The sequence below is a fragment of the Xiphophorus couchianus genome, chromosome 18 (assembly GCF_001444195.1).
Source record: "Xiphophorus couchianus chromosome 18, X_couchianus-1.0, whole genome shotgun sequence".
In the NCBI taxonomy this organism is placed as follows: domain Eukaryota; kingdom Metazoa; phylum Chordata; class Actinopteri; order Cyprinodontiformes; family Poeciliidae; genus Xiphophorus; species Xiphophorus couchianus.
Genome location: NC_040245.1, coordinates 19,193,459 through 19,208,004, shown reverse-complemented (window position 1 = coordinate 19,208,004; position 14,546 = coordinate 19,193,459). Strand labels below are relative to the sequence as shown.

Here is a 14,546-nt window from a genome sequence, read left to right as displayed (position 1 = left end):
GGCATAAGTGTCAAGCATAAACAAACACCAACCACTTAAAAATGTACAGCTTGTACACACATGCAATCCCTGTGCCTAGATGGAGTTTTGTTAGACAGTGAAGGTTTGAAATGCAAATCAAAAAAAGAATAAAAACACAACACAGTGTAGAACCAGACCAGTCCATTCAATACAAACTTTTCAGTGTGACCATCAAAAGAAAAATTGTGGCTATCATTCATCACTACATATGTGGTCATTCTTAAGAAACTACTTCAGTTTTAATTTGACAGAATTATACCAAATGAAGCCTAGGCACAAATTCAAACTGGAAGACTCTTTTATCCCCACTGGGACCCGTTAATTGAAGCGACCTGCCCACAATCGTCGACCTATCAACGCCGGACCAAGCTACGTCACGTCCAATCATCGACCAAGTCCCAGCTGATAAGGACCTTCATTCATCGTGTCCTTCGCTCTCCAGCCGAGCTCAACCCACCACCACCCCTTCTCCTCCATTCGCCCGGTCCTTAGGCCCGCACCCTTCTTCAACCTCCACCACCAGTGCCGGGCCCTGGGGTGTGACGTTCCTAACAGCATCGGGGATGCTCATCTGAAGCCTATCGCTAACGCTGCGATAACCGTTATCCCCAGCCGGGGCCCGAGCGCCAAAGACTTTAAATTCTGTTTGTCAATAAACTCTTCTAATTGTCTTCTTATCTCTGTCTGAGTCTCTCCAGATTGAAATCTAATTATCATATTAACTTAAGTCCTAAATTTGTATGCACGTGTCAAATTTTCTAAGAATCCAAGTTGATGCCAACAAATCTTTTTTTAAGATTTTTTGTGACAGGAGTGAATTTATTTGCATTACTAATCAGGAAATGGACAGAAAAAGAAGGGGGAGACACAAAGCAAAGGCCTCAGGGTCCTGAATCGAACTCCCAATGGCTTGTTGAAGACTTATGGCTTGTTTATGTGAGGCGCTCGCTCTAGCTCTGCACAGCACGCCGCCACCTGTTCATACTTGTTTGACAATTTGCCTGTTAATCTTTGGATTTAAATCAATGCTGTAACTCAGTTACAGCAGTAAAAGCTAACTTAGTTTTTTTAACCATTCAAAATAAGAGGAAATTTCAAGCCTTGCTGCAGCAAACTAAGTGCCGAGACAATTGTGATGAAACCGAAGCAATCTTCCCACCAGATATATTAGCCATGTCATTGGCATTCAACGGAAAAATGTACTAGGACACAAATATAATAAAATTGTTTTACATGCAAACTGAAAAAAATGTGGCAGATACTGAGTCTTGAGAAATACAATTATAAAATGTTCTTATGAAAAAACATAGTTTAGAAGGTATAAAGTAGACCTTTTAAATTTGTCTTAGAAAATGTATGCTTGATCACTAGAATAACATTGTATTGTGTCTGTCTAATGACTTTTTACTATACAAACATATTGCTCCATATTGCTTCTTTCCCTTTATTAAGTGGAGCAATCTTATGGGAGAAGTTGTCATATTTTGATTTTTGTTGTCATTTTAAAAAGGAAAGAAAAAATGACATGCCTTTATATCCTTTAGAATCTGCATATAATATTTTTGTCATCTGTTGAAAATAAAATGAATTAGAACATGTTATGCACTTTTGTATCAAGTTTTGTGTAAACTAAAAGAGCAACGACTTTGTGAACCCAAGGCCCATTTTCTGTTTCCTTACCCGTTCACTGCTAAAGCTATATCCAGTCTGTAATATAGTCTTGTGCAAACTTATCCTGTTTACACTTTAACATGATTGTGAGAGGTTTTACCATTCTGTTATTTTGTTTCTCAGAAATCATATTCTTATTATGGTGGGGAGTCAAAATCTGGGTCAAGGAAGATTAGTCATCTATCAATGGCTCTAACATAACAATCTAGAGCTCTAGTAGCACTACCGGCATGGAAAGTGGTACTTTTTCCCTCTATGCTCATCTGCAAAAGAAAAGGTTGATGATAGCACGTCAGATTAACTCGTAGCTGAATGTCTCTATTCCCTTTACCTCCATTGCTCCGTCTCTCGTGAAAACAACTTCTCATGTGGCCTAGGCAACAAGCTTTTTCCATAGGATTATTGCCATGGCAACATGGAGGCAGAGCAGGCCAGTGCAGGCAGAAGAGAAACGGAAAGAAAATCTTAAGAAAGACTAGAGGTGAATCAAGCAGCGAGCAAAAACCAGGAATGCTTTTGGAGACAGAGCGAAGATTCGTAATGAGAAATTACAATCGTGACACTAATTGCATCTGCCACATGAGTTCAAGTAACAAGTTTATTTTTTTATAGTTAACAAAAATTGTGACTTTTTACATGTAATTTTTGACTTAATATTTCCCTAAATCAAATTGTATATTTCCCTGGATTTTAAGGTTCCTAATGCCCTGAACTTCTAAACACATGCATCACTGATAGAAATGTTGTAGAAATATAATGCTGTCTAAATGGGTTAGATTGTGTGATGAAAGTTTATCTTTCTACACTACCTTTCTATCATTTACCACAGGGAGCTTACGTGTCAGAAAACCTAGACAGAGTGAATTTTAAAATGATAAAACTTTGATGTCTGCTTTTGATTTTCTAAAACTATTTAGAGATTTAAGACATCACTTGTGAGAACGAGAACGTCTTCCCAAATCATCAACATAAAGTTGCTGTCAGTTTGAAAAATATGCCTAACAGCCAACCTACTACATATATATTAAACAATTTATGCCTTTGGGATGAGTATGAATGGCTGTTTGGCAAGTAAATCCACTCTTGTTTTGCATTAATCCAGTTCTTATCTCCAGGACAAATATTTAGAGCCACTATGAAACTCCTCAGTTCTGAGCTTTTTGTTTTTAATGCCAACTTGGCTCAGTACTGGCTTCTCAGTCATCTGTCATTTCAGTTTGAAATATGAAGATGGACACAAATCTGATAAAATTTGCCTATTTCAGTTCTCAAAATTGTTTTAATCATTATAACTATTGATAACATACAAGCATTATATTTTATGTCAAATCCCCTGAGTTTTGGTGATCTGCTCAAATGATCTGCACAACTGATACACAAAGTAAGATACAACCTGCTGCTTACAAGAAAAAGGGAAGGGGTGTCAGACAGAGGTGGAGGCAATACTCTCAGAAAAAGTAAGAAAACTCAAAGGTGCTAAAGCAACTGTAGGTTTGTGATGAAAAATCAGACAGAATCCAGAAATTGTGGAGCTCTGAATTTTTTTCTTTATGCAGTTCTTCAAACATTTCTTCTTCTTCTTCTTCTTCTTTTGTTTTTTATTGGCGGCTGGCATCCAACTTAAGGTGCATTTACCGCCACCTACCAGACTGGAGTGTGGTCATCAGAGATCTCAGAGGGAATTAAATCCACCTCAATGATGTGTAGGATGTGCAAATTCACATCCTAACACACTCATTAATACCTGAATTAATTTCAAACATTTCATTCCAGTTCACAGCATAACATGCATTCAAACAACAGTAGGGAGAGTCTCTCTCTGATCTAAACCACCTGGCTTTTAAAGCATTGGCTCCTACCAGGACTAATTAAGGGGTGGAGACAACATTACATTTCCATATAGAAAAAACATTTGTGCTAAACTATATTCCTAGAAAATATTTACATAATTACAACTATCTAACAACTTCACAACTCACAAAAACAGTCTGGGCCCAAACAAAATCCAAAAACATCTCCCCTCCCTCTCAAACAATGGATTTTCCCAATGAGGCTGATTGAAAACACCAGGTCCTCGTCAGCACTGCTCATGGGCGCGCTTCCATGGCAACACATGACCAGGTGACCTCAGAGAGAGGAGAATGATTAAAACAAAATGTTAAATAAAGCAAGTTACTTCCTCCAAACAAAAGCAATACATTTACCAGATAAATTAGAATATAGGAAGTACAAAAAACAGCACCGGTTGGTGAGGGGTGGGGTAAATTCCTCACAGCAACTATGAAACACAACACAACTACAGTATGTGTGTGTTCTGAGTTTCTGTGGGATTGTCTCAGTGTAGAAACATGGGAATGTCCAAACATCAAAAAGAAGGTTTGAAAATATGTAGCTAAAATATTAATTTACCTGAGGGCAGCCCGATCTATTCTTTGAACATGTTTGTATCTGCTGCACTGTATGTATGCGTACAGTGACCATTTACTGTAGTGACCATTTATTGTTCGCTCTTGCTGTATTTGTGCTATTGCCACCCAGCATGAACATTTTTAAATGGTGATACTGGTTTAATCTCCACAGGTAATCTGCTGGTGATAGCTTTCGTCAGTTACTTTGGGGCGAAGCTTCATAGACCAAAGATAATATCTTTGGGATGCTTATTGATGTCTTTTGGGACCTTCATCATTGCTCTGCCCCACTTCATCATTGGACGGTAAGTAAAGAAACTTTTATTATTCTTTGTCAGATGTGAATGCAGAAATCCACAACCTTCTCACCTTGTTATTCTATTGGTGGGTAAGTTCTTGTTTTTACAGTTGTTTCTGTCATTTCCTCTTTGGCTTGCTAGTTTATAAAAGAGTGATAATCAGCTGGCAGCCAAGTAAATCTCATCAGCTCTTTGCATCTGAGCTGATCAAGTGTAGCATAATATGCAAATGTACAAATATCCAAATCTGACGTGACACAAATACTAAAGTTTGGCAGAAAACTACCAAAGGAGCACTTTCTTGTTGGCATTAATACTTTGTAACTCATAACTTGGATGTTAGTACTTCATTTCCATTAAAAAGCTGCAGTACATAATACGTTTAAGCACTTCTGTTATATTATTATTTATTATTAATTATAACTTGTCTAAAGTCACAAAATAGTTGCATTTAAATTTTTTCAATTAAAAATAAAAAAAAAGTTTTTTTTGTTTTTTTTATGAATGGTAAACAAGAAGGAAAAAAAAAAAGATATCCAAACAAAACCAGAAAAAATCAAAAATTCTTAGCCATTTATGTTTAGCAGAAGTTGAAATAAATAACAAGGTCATCTTTTAATTATTCATGCAAAATTTGTGGATTACTTTTATTAAAAAACTTGCAGCAATGTGTGTGAAGTTCATAATGTGGGAGACATGATGATTGCACAGTTATTCTGTTCTATTTCTTTTTATTTTTATTTAACCGCTGGATATAGTCCCCTTAGGGACTCGGCTAGAATAAACAAGCTTTGACAAAAATTGTTGAATTAATTCCATTCAACCAAGGAGTTGGTTTCTGAGACGTAAAATAAAACAATATAAAACAGAAAATTATTCCCAAAAAAGTAATTTATCCGTTTTAATTTATATCATGTTAAAAAACAGGACATTAAAATTTATTAGTGGCCTTCTCAATAATTATTGAACACATATCTATTGACATTACAGCAATCAAACCCTTAACATAAATGCTTGTTTCTCTGGTATGTTGACAAATTATCTTTGAAGATGAACTCCAGGTTTTTGATGTTAGGAGGTTTTACCATCAGCCTACTCTTTAGTTCCCTCCACAGATCCTCTGTTGGATTAAAAGCTGGAATCCGGCTGGATCTCTCAAAAAAAATGTTAATGTTATTTTCAATGATAAGAAACATGCTGATAAAATAAATAAAAAAATATTTTAAATCTTAATCAGTCTATTAATAATTGCCCTTGACCTGCCCATATCTTGTTATCTTGATATCTTTGTGCCCAGCTATGAGTTTGAAACGTCAGTGAGATGGATGATGAACTCGACGCACAACTCGTCTCCCTGTCAGGGAGATTCAGCGGGAGACCAACCTGGTATTTCACCTCAAGTGCCATCCACAGGTGGGTTTACAAAAAAACACAAGCAAAGCACACAAAGGCTATATTATAATTTAGATATATCTCACTCCAGGCTGTGAAGGCGAGTCCAACTTATCAATGTGGATATACGTGCTCCTGGGGAATGTCTTGCGGGGGATTGGGGAGACACCCGTTCAGCCCCTGGGGATCTCTTACATAGATGATTTTGCTACAGAAGAGAATGCCGCACTTTACGTTGGTAAGAAAAGCTTCATTATATACTTATTGGGACAAACATTTTTTTCAGTGCTTTAAATACATCTATATTTATTCTGTGGTAAGCAACAACAACAAAACAAATCCTTAAAGTGTGGCAGCTTTAACAGTGAACAATGTTCACTTTGAAGCGCAGCAACTGTTTCTCCAAAAAAACACCATGTTTGCAGAAAGCTTTGCCACGTGCAACAGTGTTGTTTTTGTTGTATTTCCAAGAAAATGAGCAAAGCGATAAATCTGTCATTTGTTCTACGCCAGGAGATTATGCGTATTACTGAAAAAGAACATCCTGAGTCAGCAGATGTTTTCCACTCAAATTAGGATTGGACAAAAGGGTTTAACCTTATTGTACATATGCAGTAAGCTTATATGTGTAAAAACAACATTTCCGTTCAAAAATTTTTTTCAGTTCAGTGCAGTTATGAGGAGTTGTTCTATTTTTTTAATGACCTAGGCTGTGTCCAGACCATCTCAGTTGTCGGGCCCGTGTTTGGATACCTGCTAGGCTCCCTGTGTGCCAAGATTTACGTGGACATTGGGTTTGTGAAGATGGGTGAGTATAAGCACTTTTTCAGATCATCCAGAGTGTAGTAATCTTTACCAGGTGATACAGTACCATTCAAAAGTATTTAGATGCCTTGCCTTTTTTCACTTTTCAGCCACAAATAGGACTTTATTTTAGGTAGGCATTATGTGATAGACCAACACAAAGTACATCCTTGTGGAGTGGGAGAAGGGAAGAAACATGATTTTTTCTTTCTTCATTATTTTTCAAAAGAATATGAAAAGTGTTGTCTTTATTTGTATTCAGCCCCTTTACTCAATACAGATTCTACCGCTGTATAATTTATTGAGTATAAACAGAGCTGTTCTTTGAAGGTCTCAGAGGTTTTTTTAGAAAACATTTGGTAACAATCAGACATGTCAGGGTTAAAGTTTAAATAAGAGTTAGGTTATAACAAACAACTCTCAGAGCAACATTCCATCTCAACATGAAAATAGGGACAGGCATTTATTGTATAATTTATTATTATGAAAATTGTCTTATAATGTTCTGAATATTGATTTACTAGACTAAAAGAACAACAGTATTGTTAACATTGTTTTTACCGTTTTCTTCAATGAGGGTTTCATGAAAGCATCAATAAATTTAATAATATGGCTTAATGCAGTAGGGGTGGACAGTTTAATGATAAGAATCACACTTCTTAATTGTTCTTAGTTGTAAGCCATTTTAAATTGACTGTTTGCCCATTTGACGTTAAGCCATCTCACACTTATTGGGAACAAGTTTGTCATGTTGCTATTGTAGCAGCCTGCTAAAGGCTAGGCCTTTTTCTGAAGATATTTTTTGACATGTCTTTTTTAGGAGAGGCAGAAATGTATTTTTTCTTACTAAAAGGTCTGTAGAAGACCTTGTCAAAGGTAGAACTTGTATTGAAAAACACTTTGTAGAATGGAATAGGAAGTCAGAAATGCACATTTACATGTTTACATGGAGCCATGAATGCTGAGAAATTATTCCCTGATGTAGTTAGAATGGGTTGCATGCTAGCACTGTTGCTTTGTAGCAACAAGGTCCTGGATTCGAATCCCAGCCTGGTGTCTTTTGCAACATGGAGTTTGCATGTTCTCCATGTATGATTTTTTCTGGCTTACTTCCACAATCTAAAAGCATGACTGTTAAAGAAATGTATCTGCCAGGGGGCGTGCCGTGGTGGCGTAGTGGTTAGTGTGACCCGTATTTGGAGGCCTTGAGTCCTTGACGCGGCCGTCACGGGTTCGACTCCCGGACCCGATGACATTTGCCGCATGTCTTCCCCCCTCTCCTGCCCCGTTTCCTGTCAGCCTACTGTCATATAAGGGACACTAGAGCCCACAAAAAAGACCCCGTGGAGGGGTAAAAAAAAAAAAAAAAAGAAATGTATCTGCCTAAATTGAGTAAAAAGGCGTGGACATTTGTGTGTGTGCGCGCAGGCGTGGGCGGGGGCGTGTGTGTGTGTATTATCATATGATATACTGGTGTGCCTTGCCTCTTGCGGGAGATAGGGACTGGTACTCCTGTAGCTCTGTAAGGCTTAGAGGGTCTAGGCCACATGTGTCAAACTCCAGTCCTCAAGGGCCGCTGTCCTGCAACTTTTAGATGTGCCTCTGCTGCACCACACCTGAATAGAATAATTAGGTCATTAGCAAGGCTCTGGAGAACCGATCTACACAAGGAGGAGGTAATTAAGCCATTTCCTTCCAGCGTTTCGTACCTGTGGCACATCTAAAAACTGCAGGACAGCGGCCCTTGAGGACTGGAGTTTGACACCCCTGGTCTAGGCAATGGAGGGCTGGATGGCTGTTAGCATATCTGACCTTGTTGCATCATTATGGTTGGCCATCACTGGTGAGGTGAAAAAGACCCTATCATCCATCAAACCAATGCACATAGACATCAAATCCAGCAGTAAGTGGAGTATGCACAATTCAGAACTGTGAACAGGTGTACAGAATCAATGCCAGTCAGCTGATAAAGGAGGCTACCTGTAGGACAAAGCTCTCTGACAGGCAACAATCAAATAGAGTGCAGTGGGAGGGGCAGATTGAAGAGGGTAGAAAGACAGGTGCAACAGAGGTAAGAAGAAAACCCAGCATTTTCTGATTCCTCCTAATCCTGTAAAGGTTCTTGAATGGAGTGCGGTCAGCAACAAAGACAACCTGGTCAAGTCAGTGTCAGCACTTCAAACTGTAATAAAATGTTTACAATGTGACCAAAAAACTAAAGCTCTATGTTTATGAAACTGTTCTGAAAATCAAAGCATAATTTGTTTACTGAGATGTTAGGAAGTCTATTGATTGAAGAAAAGTTTTGCTAAATAAAAAATACAGGGATTTGAATTGAGAAAAACAACCATTACTGAAAACTGAAAATGGCATGAAGTTAAGTTTTCAGGGTCAATATGCACTCACATAACGCTTAGATGAAAAGATGAGTATTAAGTGCAAAGGCTTTGAAAAGCTTTTCTGACGACAAGTATCATTTAATTTAATATAACATCCAGAATCATTGCGGATCTTTGTTGTAACGATACATAATGACTCCAAAGATCTTTACTTTTTCCGTATTAAAATTAAAATATTTTTCAAAACATGTTTCTGTTGCCAGTGTCGATATGTAATGATGTAGTAATGCAGTGGTATGAAAAAGTGTTTGCCCCTTTCCTGATTTTCTTTTTTTTTTTCCATGTTTGTTTAGTATAGCTGTTCATTGTTAGGGGGAAGAAAAAAACACATGACTCTGTGAAATGATGATTTCCTCCTAAACCTAGTAACTGGTTGGGCCATCTTTTGCAGCAACAACTGCAGTCAAGCGTTTATGAAAACTGACACTAAGTCTTTTCCTGCCCAGTGGAGGAATTTTGAAACTCTCATCTTTGCAGAATTGTAATTCAGCCACACTGGAGAGTTTTCCAGCCTGTACTGCCTTTGTAAAACTATGCCACATGTGATTCAAGTGATTCATTTTGTTTTTCTTCAGCCATTCAGTGGTGAGCTTTTTGTTATGTTTTGGATCATTGTCCTGCTACAAAACCCATGTTAATTTCAGCTTGAAGTCACCAACAGATGGTTTGGCATTCTCCTACGAAAAACACCTTATGAAAAAACATCAAAAGTGACTTTAGATAAATAAGCAACTATTGCTGTCCGTCAATCTGGGAAAGGGTGATCGGTCATTTTCAAAGAATTTCAAATGGATCATTCTGCACTGAGAGAGAATCATTCAAAGAGATTAATCTTGGAATCTTTACTGCAAACCCAAATGAATGTTGTAAATAAGACTGGGCAAATGAAAAAAACTTTATCAAAAACTGATAGTCATATAGAAAAGAAAAACTTCCACTAGTCTTTGCTCAAAGTTATTTTATACAAGTTGTTGGATTATGTTTTTGATTTAAAACTGTTTTAATTTTGTAAAATTGTGTCATATGTGTGTGAAGATGTGCAAAGGGGTTCAGAGTTAAACAGGTTTCAGAAAGTTGTTTAAACCTTTAAACACAGGACACCCTATTGTTTAATATTCATAACCCTGCGCAGTGAGTTTCTTAAAATGTGTTAAGCTAAAATCATTTAATATCTTTGTATGCCTTTTTACGCTGTGTTTCTCCAACATAGACACCATCACCATTACACCGGCAGATGCCCGATGGGTGGGTGCCTGGTGGCTGGGCTACCTCATAGCTGGGGTCATAACTTTGCTCTCTGCCATCCCGTTCTGGTTTCTGCCCCGATCTCTGCCCACAGCTGGTTCTAGGGTCCAAAAGATGGGCACTCAGGAGGAAGCAAGTTTCATCAAGGACACTCCCCATCCTAAGTACAAGTATCAAGCAGAGGAACACAGCAGTTTTGTAGAAATGGCTAAAGGTGATGATGGGTAGATTGTTTTGCTATTATTACCAACACCTGAAAATGTCAAACTTTTCCAATCAGCTGTTTTTCCCCATGTTGTTGTTTATCTATCTATTATATACTTTTGTCAATAATTAGATCTGCTTCTTCACAGACTTTCTTCCAACCCTGCGAACTCTTCTTGGACACCCCGTGTATGTGATCTACTTGTGTGTGGTCGTCATCCAGCTGAACTCCCTCATTGGCATGGTCACGTACAAGCCCAAGTACATCGAGCAGCATTTCAGGCAGTCTGCCTCCAAGGCAAACTTTCTCATGGGTATGGTGTATGTACTAAAACGTTGTTAGTTGATTATAATTGGGTAAACATAACTGAGAAGGAAAGATCAAGCTGTGCTTAAAAGCTCCACCCACTCTATGCATTCTGGTCCCTGCTTGTTCCTGCTCTCACTCCCTGTGTTCTCCTGTAAGTCTTCGTTTTGTCATCACATTCTCGCTATCAACTCACTGCCTCTGTTTGTCTACATTTGAGTCCCATCAACAACCAAACATCTTGACAGAAGAAACCAGCTAACAAGAACCAGCAGATTTAATTTTTGCAGAAATGGATTATTTAGGAACAACTGATAGGCTTTACACTGACACTGTGGCCAAGCACTGTTCAGCTGACAGGCGCTTAAATGTGGCGGTTGATTGCCGTTAAGCCCTTAATGACTGGACTCCTCACTAATCCTCCTTGGGCTTTGTGGAGCTGTTGGGGATGAGAGGTGCAACCTGGTCCGTCAGATAGACTTGGATGAAATATACTTCAATCCACTTCGGTTACATCACCTGCCAATCTGCCTCGCATCTGTGTCAGCACCAGTTTCTATTCCTGCTGCAGCAAAACCAGCAGTCCCTGCAGAACCCTCCTCTTGGGTACCACACTGCAGAGTTCCATCATGGGTCATTTTCATCTCCAAAACTTCTCCGTGGATGCCCGGAGCTTCTGCGTAGGTCATCTTCTCCAGAACCAGAGCTACTTTGTGGGTCGTCTTGCCCAGCTCCTGAGCCTTGGCTTGGGTCCCAGTAAGCTGTCATCTCCGGGAATCCTCATGGGAACTTTGCTGTCATCTGGTTTACCTCAAAGGTCTTTCAGCTGTTAGTCTCCAGAGATTCAGCTGATCTGCGGGCTCCAAGGTTTTCTGTCGTCTCAAGACTCCTGACTATTGTTGCTGCCGGCCATCGAAATTCCTATTCCTGTAGACCCTCTGCAATACCAGCCACCAGGCTCCAAGTTTCTGTACCGTTGGCCTCCAGAACCTCTACATCATTGATGCTGGCATCCTCAATGACCTCCGAGGTTCCTGCACCTTCATAGAAATCCTCCAGACTCCAGGCTTCTTTGTAGCCTATCCTCCTACTTTGTTGGGTTTGTCAGAACCACATCCTTTATGTAATCATAACCTGTCTCTATCAGAACTCTAGGTTTTGCTTATTTTTTACTTTCCCATTCTTCCAAGGCAACGCCCCCTCCACACCAGGGTCTTGCATTTTTTGGGTTTTTTTTTTTTCCGGATTTTCTAGTGTTGCTCCTTAGTTTTCTGTTGCCATAGTTACTCTACTAGAATTGTACTAGCAGTGTTTCCTCCATGCTTCTTTATGCTATTTCTCTCTCTCCCTTCCTCAGCCTTCTTGTCTGGTCTCCTCTCTCACTTGCACCTGGTTGTCAGTCTGCCACCTGTTGCTTGTCAATAATCAAATTCCTCTGTTTAAAAGCGCCACTCAATTACTGTTGGATTCTTTTGGTACCTTCTCACCATCAACTTGCTTCCTCAGTACCCATTCTGACTTGTTTGTAGCTTCTGCAGTTGTTATAAGTTCATACAGTTGGCTTAACACCAAGGACAACATGTTAAAAGCTGGTCACTAATTATAAGTGTTTTATTGCTGTAATTTCAATATGAACAAAGAACAAAGAAGGATATGAACAAAGTTTTTGGTTGAATGAAACTGATTTCAAGCCTAAATTTGTCAGAGGAATTCATTATTTTGACCTTAGCTGTGTATTATAATTCATCCTACCAGCGGCCCTGACAGCTACAGTTCCAGCTTTGTGAATATGAGAACTGCTCTGCACATGAAATGAAATACTTAATGAAGTTCAGAGAATAAAATGAAAATATCTGGGCTCATCTAGTCTCATCAAGGGAGATGACTGCACTGCCCGAACTGGATGCATATGAAAGAGAATCAAAAATCAGTAACCATAGTTAATGACGTGAGCAGATCAAAGACAGTCTCTTTGCTCTCATGTTAAATGGAGGTATCAGAGCATAAAATAAAAAGCAGTTCAAGTTATTTTTCATGGCTGCTTGGGTAGTCATAGTTTTCTACTAAAAGTGCCTCAAAAATAAATTGCGTTCTTGTGCTTACATCTGTCAAAATTCACGATTTAATCTTATTTTGAAATTTCACATTGAAATAATAATTGATCATTATTTTCAGGTGTGATCAATATCCCTGCTGTGGCACTGGGGATGTTTTCTGGTGGTCTGCTGATGAAGAGGCTGAAACTGAACATCATGGGAGCAGCAAAGTTTGCTTTTTGCACCTCCTTGATTGGATATGTCCTGTCAATGTTCTTTTTCACAATGAGCTGTGAGAACGCCAAAGTAGCCGGAGTGACAGTATCATACAGCAAGTAAGTCTCAATTATGGCAGCACATACTCTACATCCCAAGAGGAGTAACTAATGGTCAGAATTATTAGTAAACCCCCCAGCCCCAAACTTTCCCCTGATGAACTCACACAAAACACTATATTTCCATGGAAATTACCATTATAAAAATAATAAAAATATTCATAAAGCACTTACAAGGAGTACAGATACTCCAAAAGGAAGAGAAAATCTCCACAAAGTTTGGTCGGTGGATATTACTGATGTATGGAATTGTAAAAAAATTAAAAATATATATTTTAATGATATGGCCAAAATTAAAAGCCCTCCTCTGCTTTCTTTACTTCCAAGGTAAATCTGACAATTAATTTGTCTTTAACCCTCCTGTTATGTTCCGGGTCAAATTGACCCGTTTTAAAGATTGAAAATTTTCTAAAAATAGTTGGAAGTATTTTTTTTGCATGAAACTTTTCCTATTTGTCTTAATAGGTGAACTCTACATATCAATTGAAAATTTATTAGTTTTACACATTTGTACCAACCCCTAGGTCTACTTTTTACACAGATACTGTTCGGGTCAATTTGACCCGGCAGTCAGGTTAAAGTGCAAAAAAAGATTAAAAAATGTCCATTTCTATATGTTTCCTTGCAGCTATGAACTATATTTCACCACACAAACACCACACACATCCATGCACACCCCGACACACACAAGCCCACTTTCTCACTATTCTCTTTACTTCACTAGGAAACTGCGAGAAAGCAGGTGTTCACACAACTTTTGAGGAGAACTTCTTCTGTTCCTGTGGACAAACTCCACCCACACTGAGTGACACTCAGCAGAAGTGGAGGGAAACATAAATACTCTCTGCATGACTCATTTATCTTGATTTTAATCAGTGGGTCAATTTGACCCTGAACAGTTTGTGTGTCTCAAGTTCAATTATAAAGATCACCCATTGAAAAAAAAAAAAGTGTAATATAAAAATATTTACCAAAAATCAATTTCAAGGAAATTATAGTTTTTTTGTGTCTAGGATTTATTCAGTAAATATTAAAAATGCAAATTCCATTTTTTATGTCCAAATGAGTAAATGAGTAGGTTGTTGTCATTGATCCTTAATTTGGGAGAAATAATCAAACATCATTGCACAAATATTGATTGAAATGGTTAGTATTGGAGTTAATAATCAGATAGAAAAATGTTTTGGAGGAATATTTTGGTTTCTGACACTATTGCATGATTAAACACTCCCCGGGTCAAATTGACCCACGAACATTATTGCTGTACCTCAGAAACGAACATAACAGGAGGGTTAAAAACACACCTAAGCATGAAATGAACTTTCACACCAGCCTTAAATAATCAATCAGCGTTGGACTTTATATCAAAACAACAAAAATATACAGAGGTGTCATTACAGAGGCTAATAATTCTAGCCCTAGTTG

At 38.3% G+C, this 14,546-nt stretch overlaps 1 protein-coding gene across 1 annotated transcript in view; it reads left to right on the top strand.

Annotated features, from left to right (window-relative positions):
* The window catches only part of slco1c1 (solute carrier organic anion transporter family, member 1C1), a 35,057-nt gene that overhangs the window by 13,179 nt on the left and 7,332 nt on the right, over positions 1 to 14,546 (top strand). The window contains exons 4-10 of the mRNA XM_028045645.1: positions 4,273 to 4,405; positions 5,697 to 5,812; positions 5,883 to 6,029; positions 6,501 to 6,599; positions 10,205 to 10,453; positions 10,593 to 10,757; positions 12,926 to 13,121. Of these exons, the coding sequence (XP_027901446.1) occupies positions 4,273 to 4,405; positions 5,697 to 5,812; positions 5,883 to 6,029; positions 6,501 to 6,599; positions 10,205 to 10,453; positions 10,593 to 10,757; positions 12,926 to 13,121 (1,105 nt within the window). The remainder of the gene's footprint in view (positions 1 to 4,272; positions 4,406 to 5,696; positions 5,813 to 5,882; positions 6,030 to 6,500; positions 6,600 to 10,204; positions 10,454 to 10,592; positions 10,758 to 12,925; positions 13,122 to 14,546) is intronic.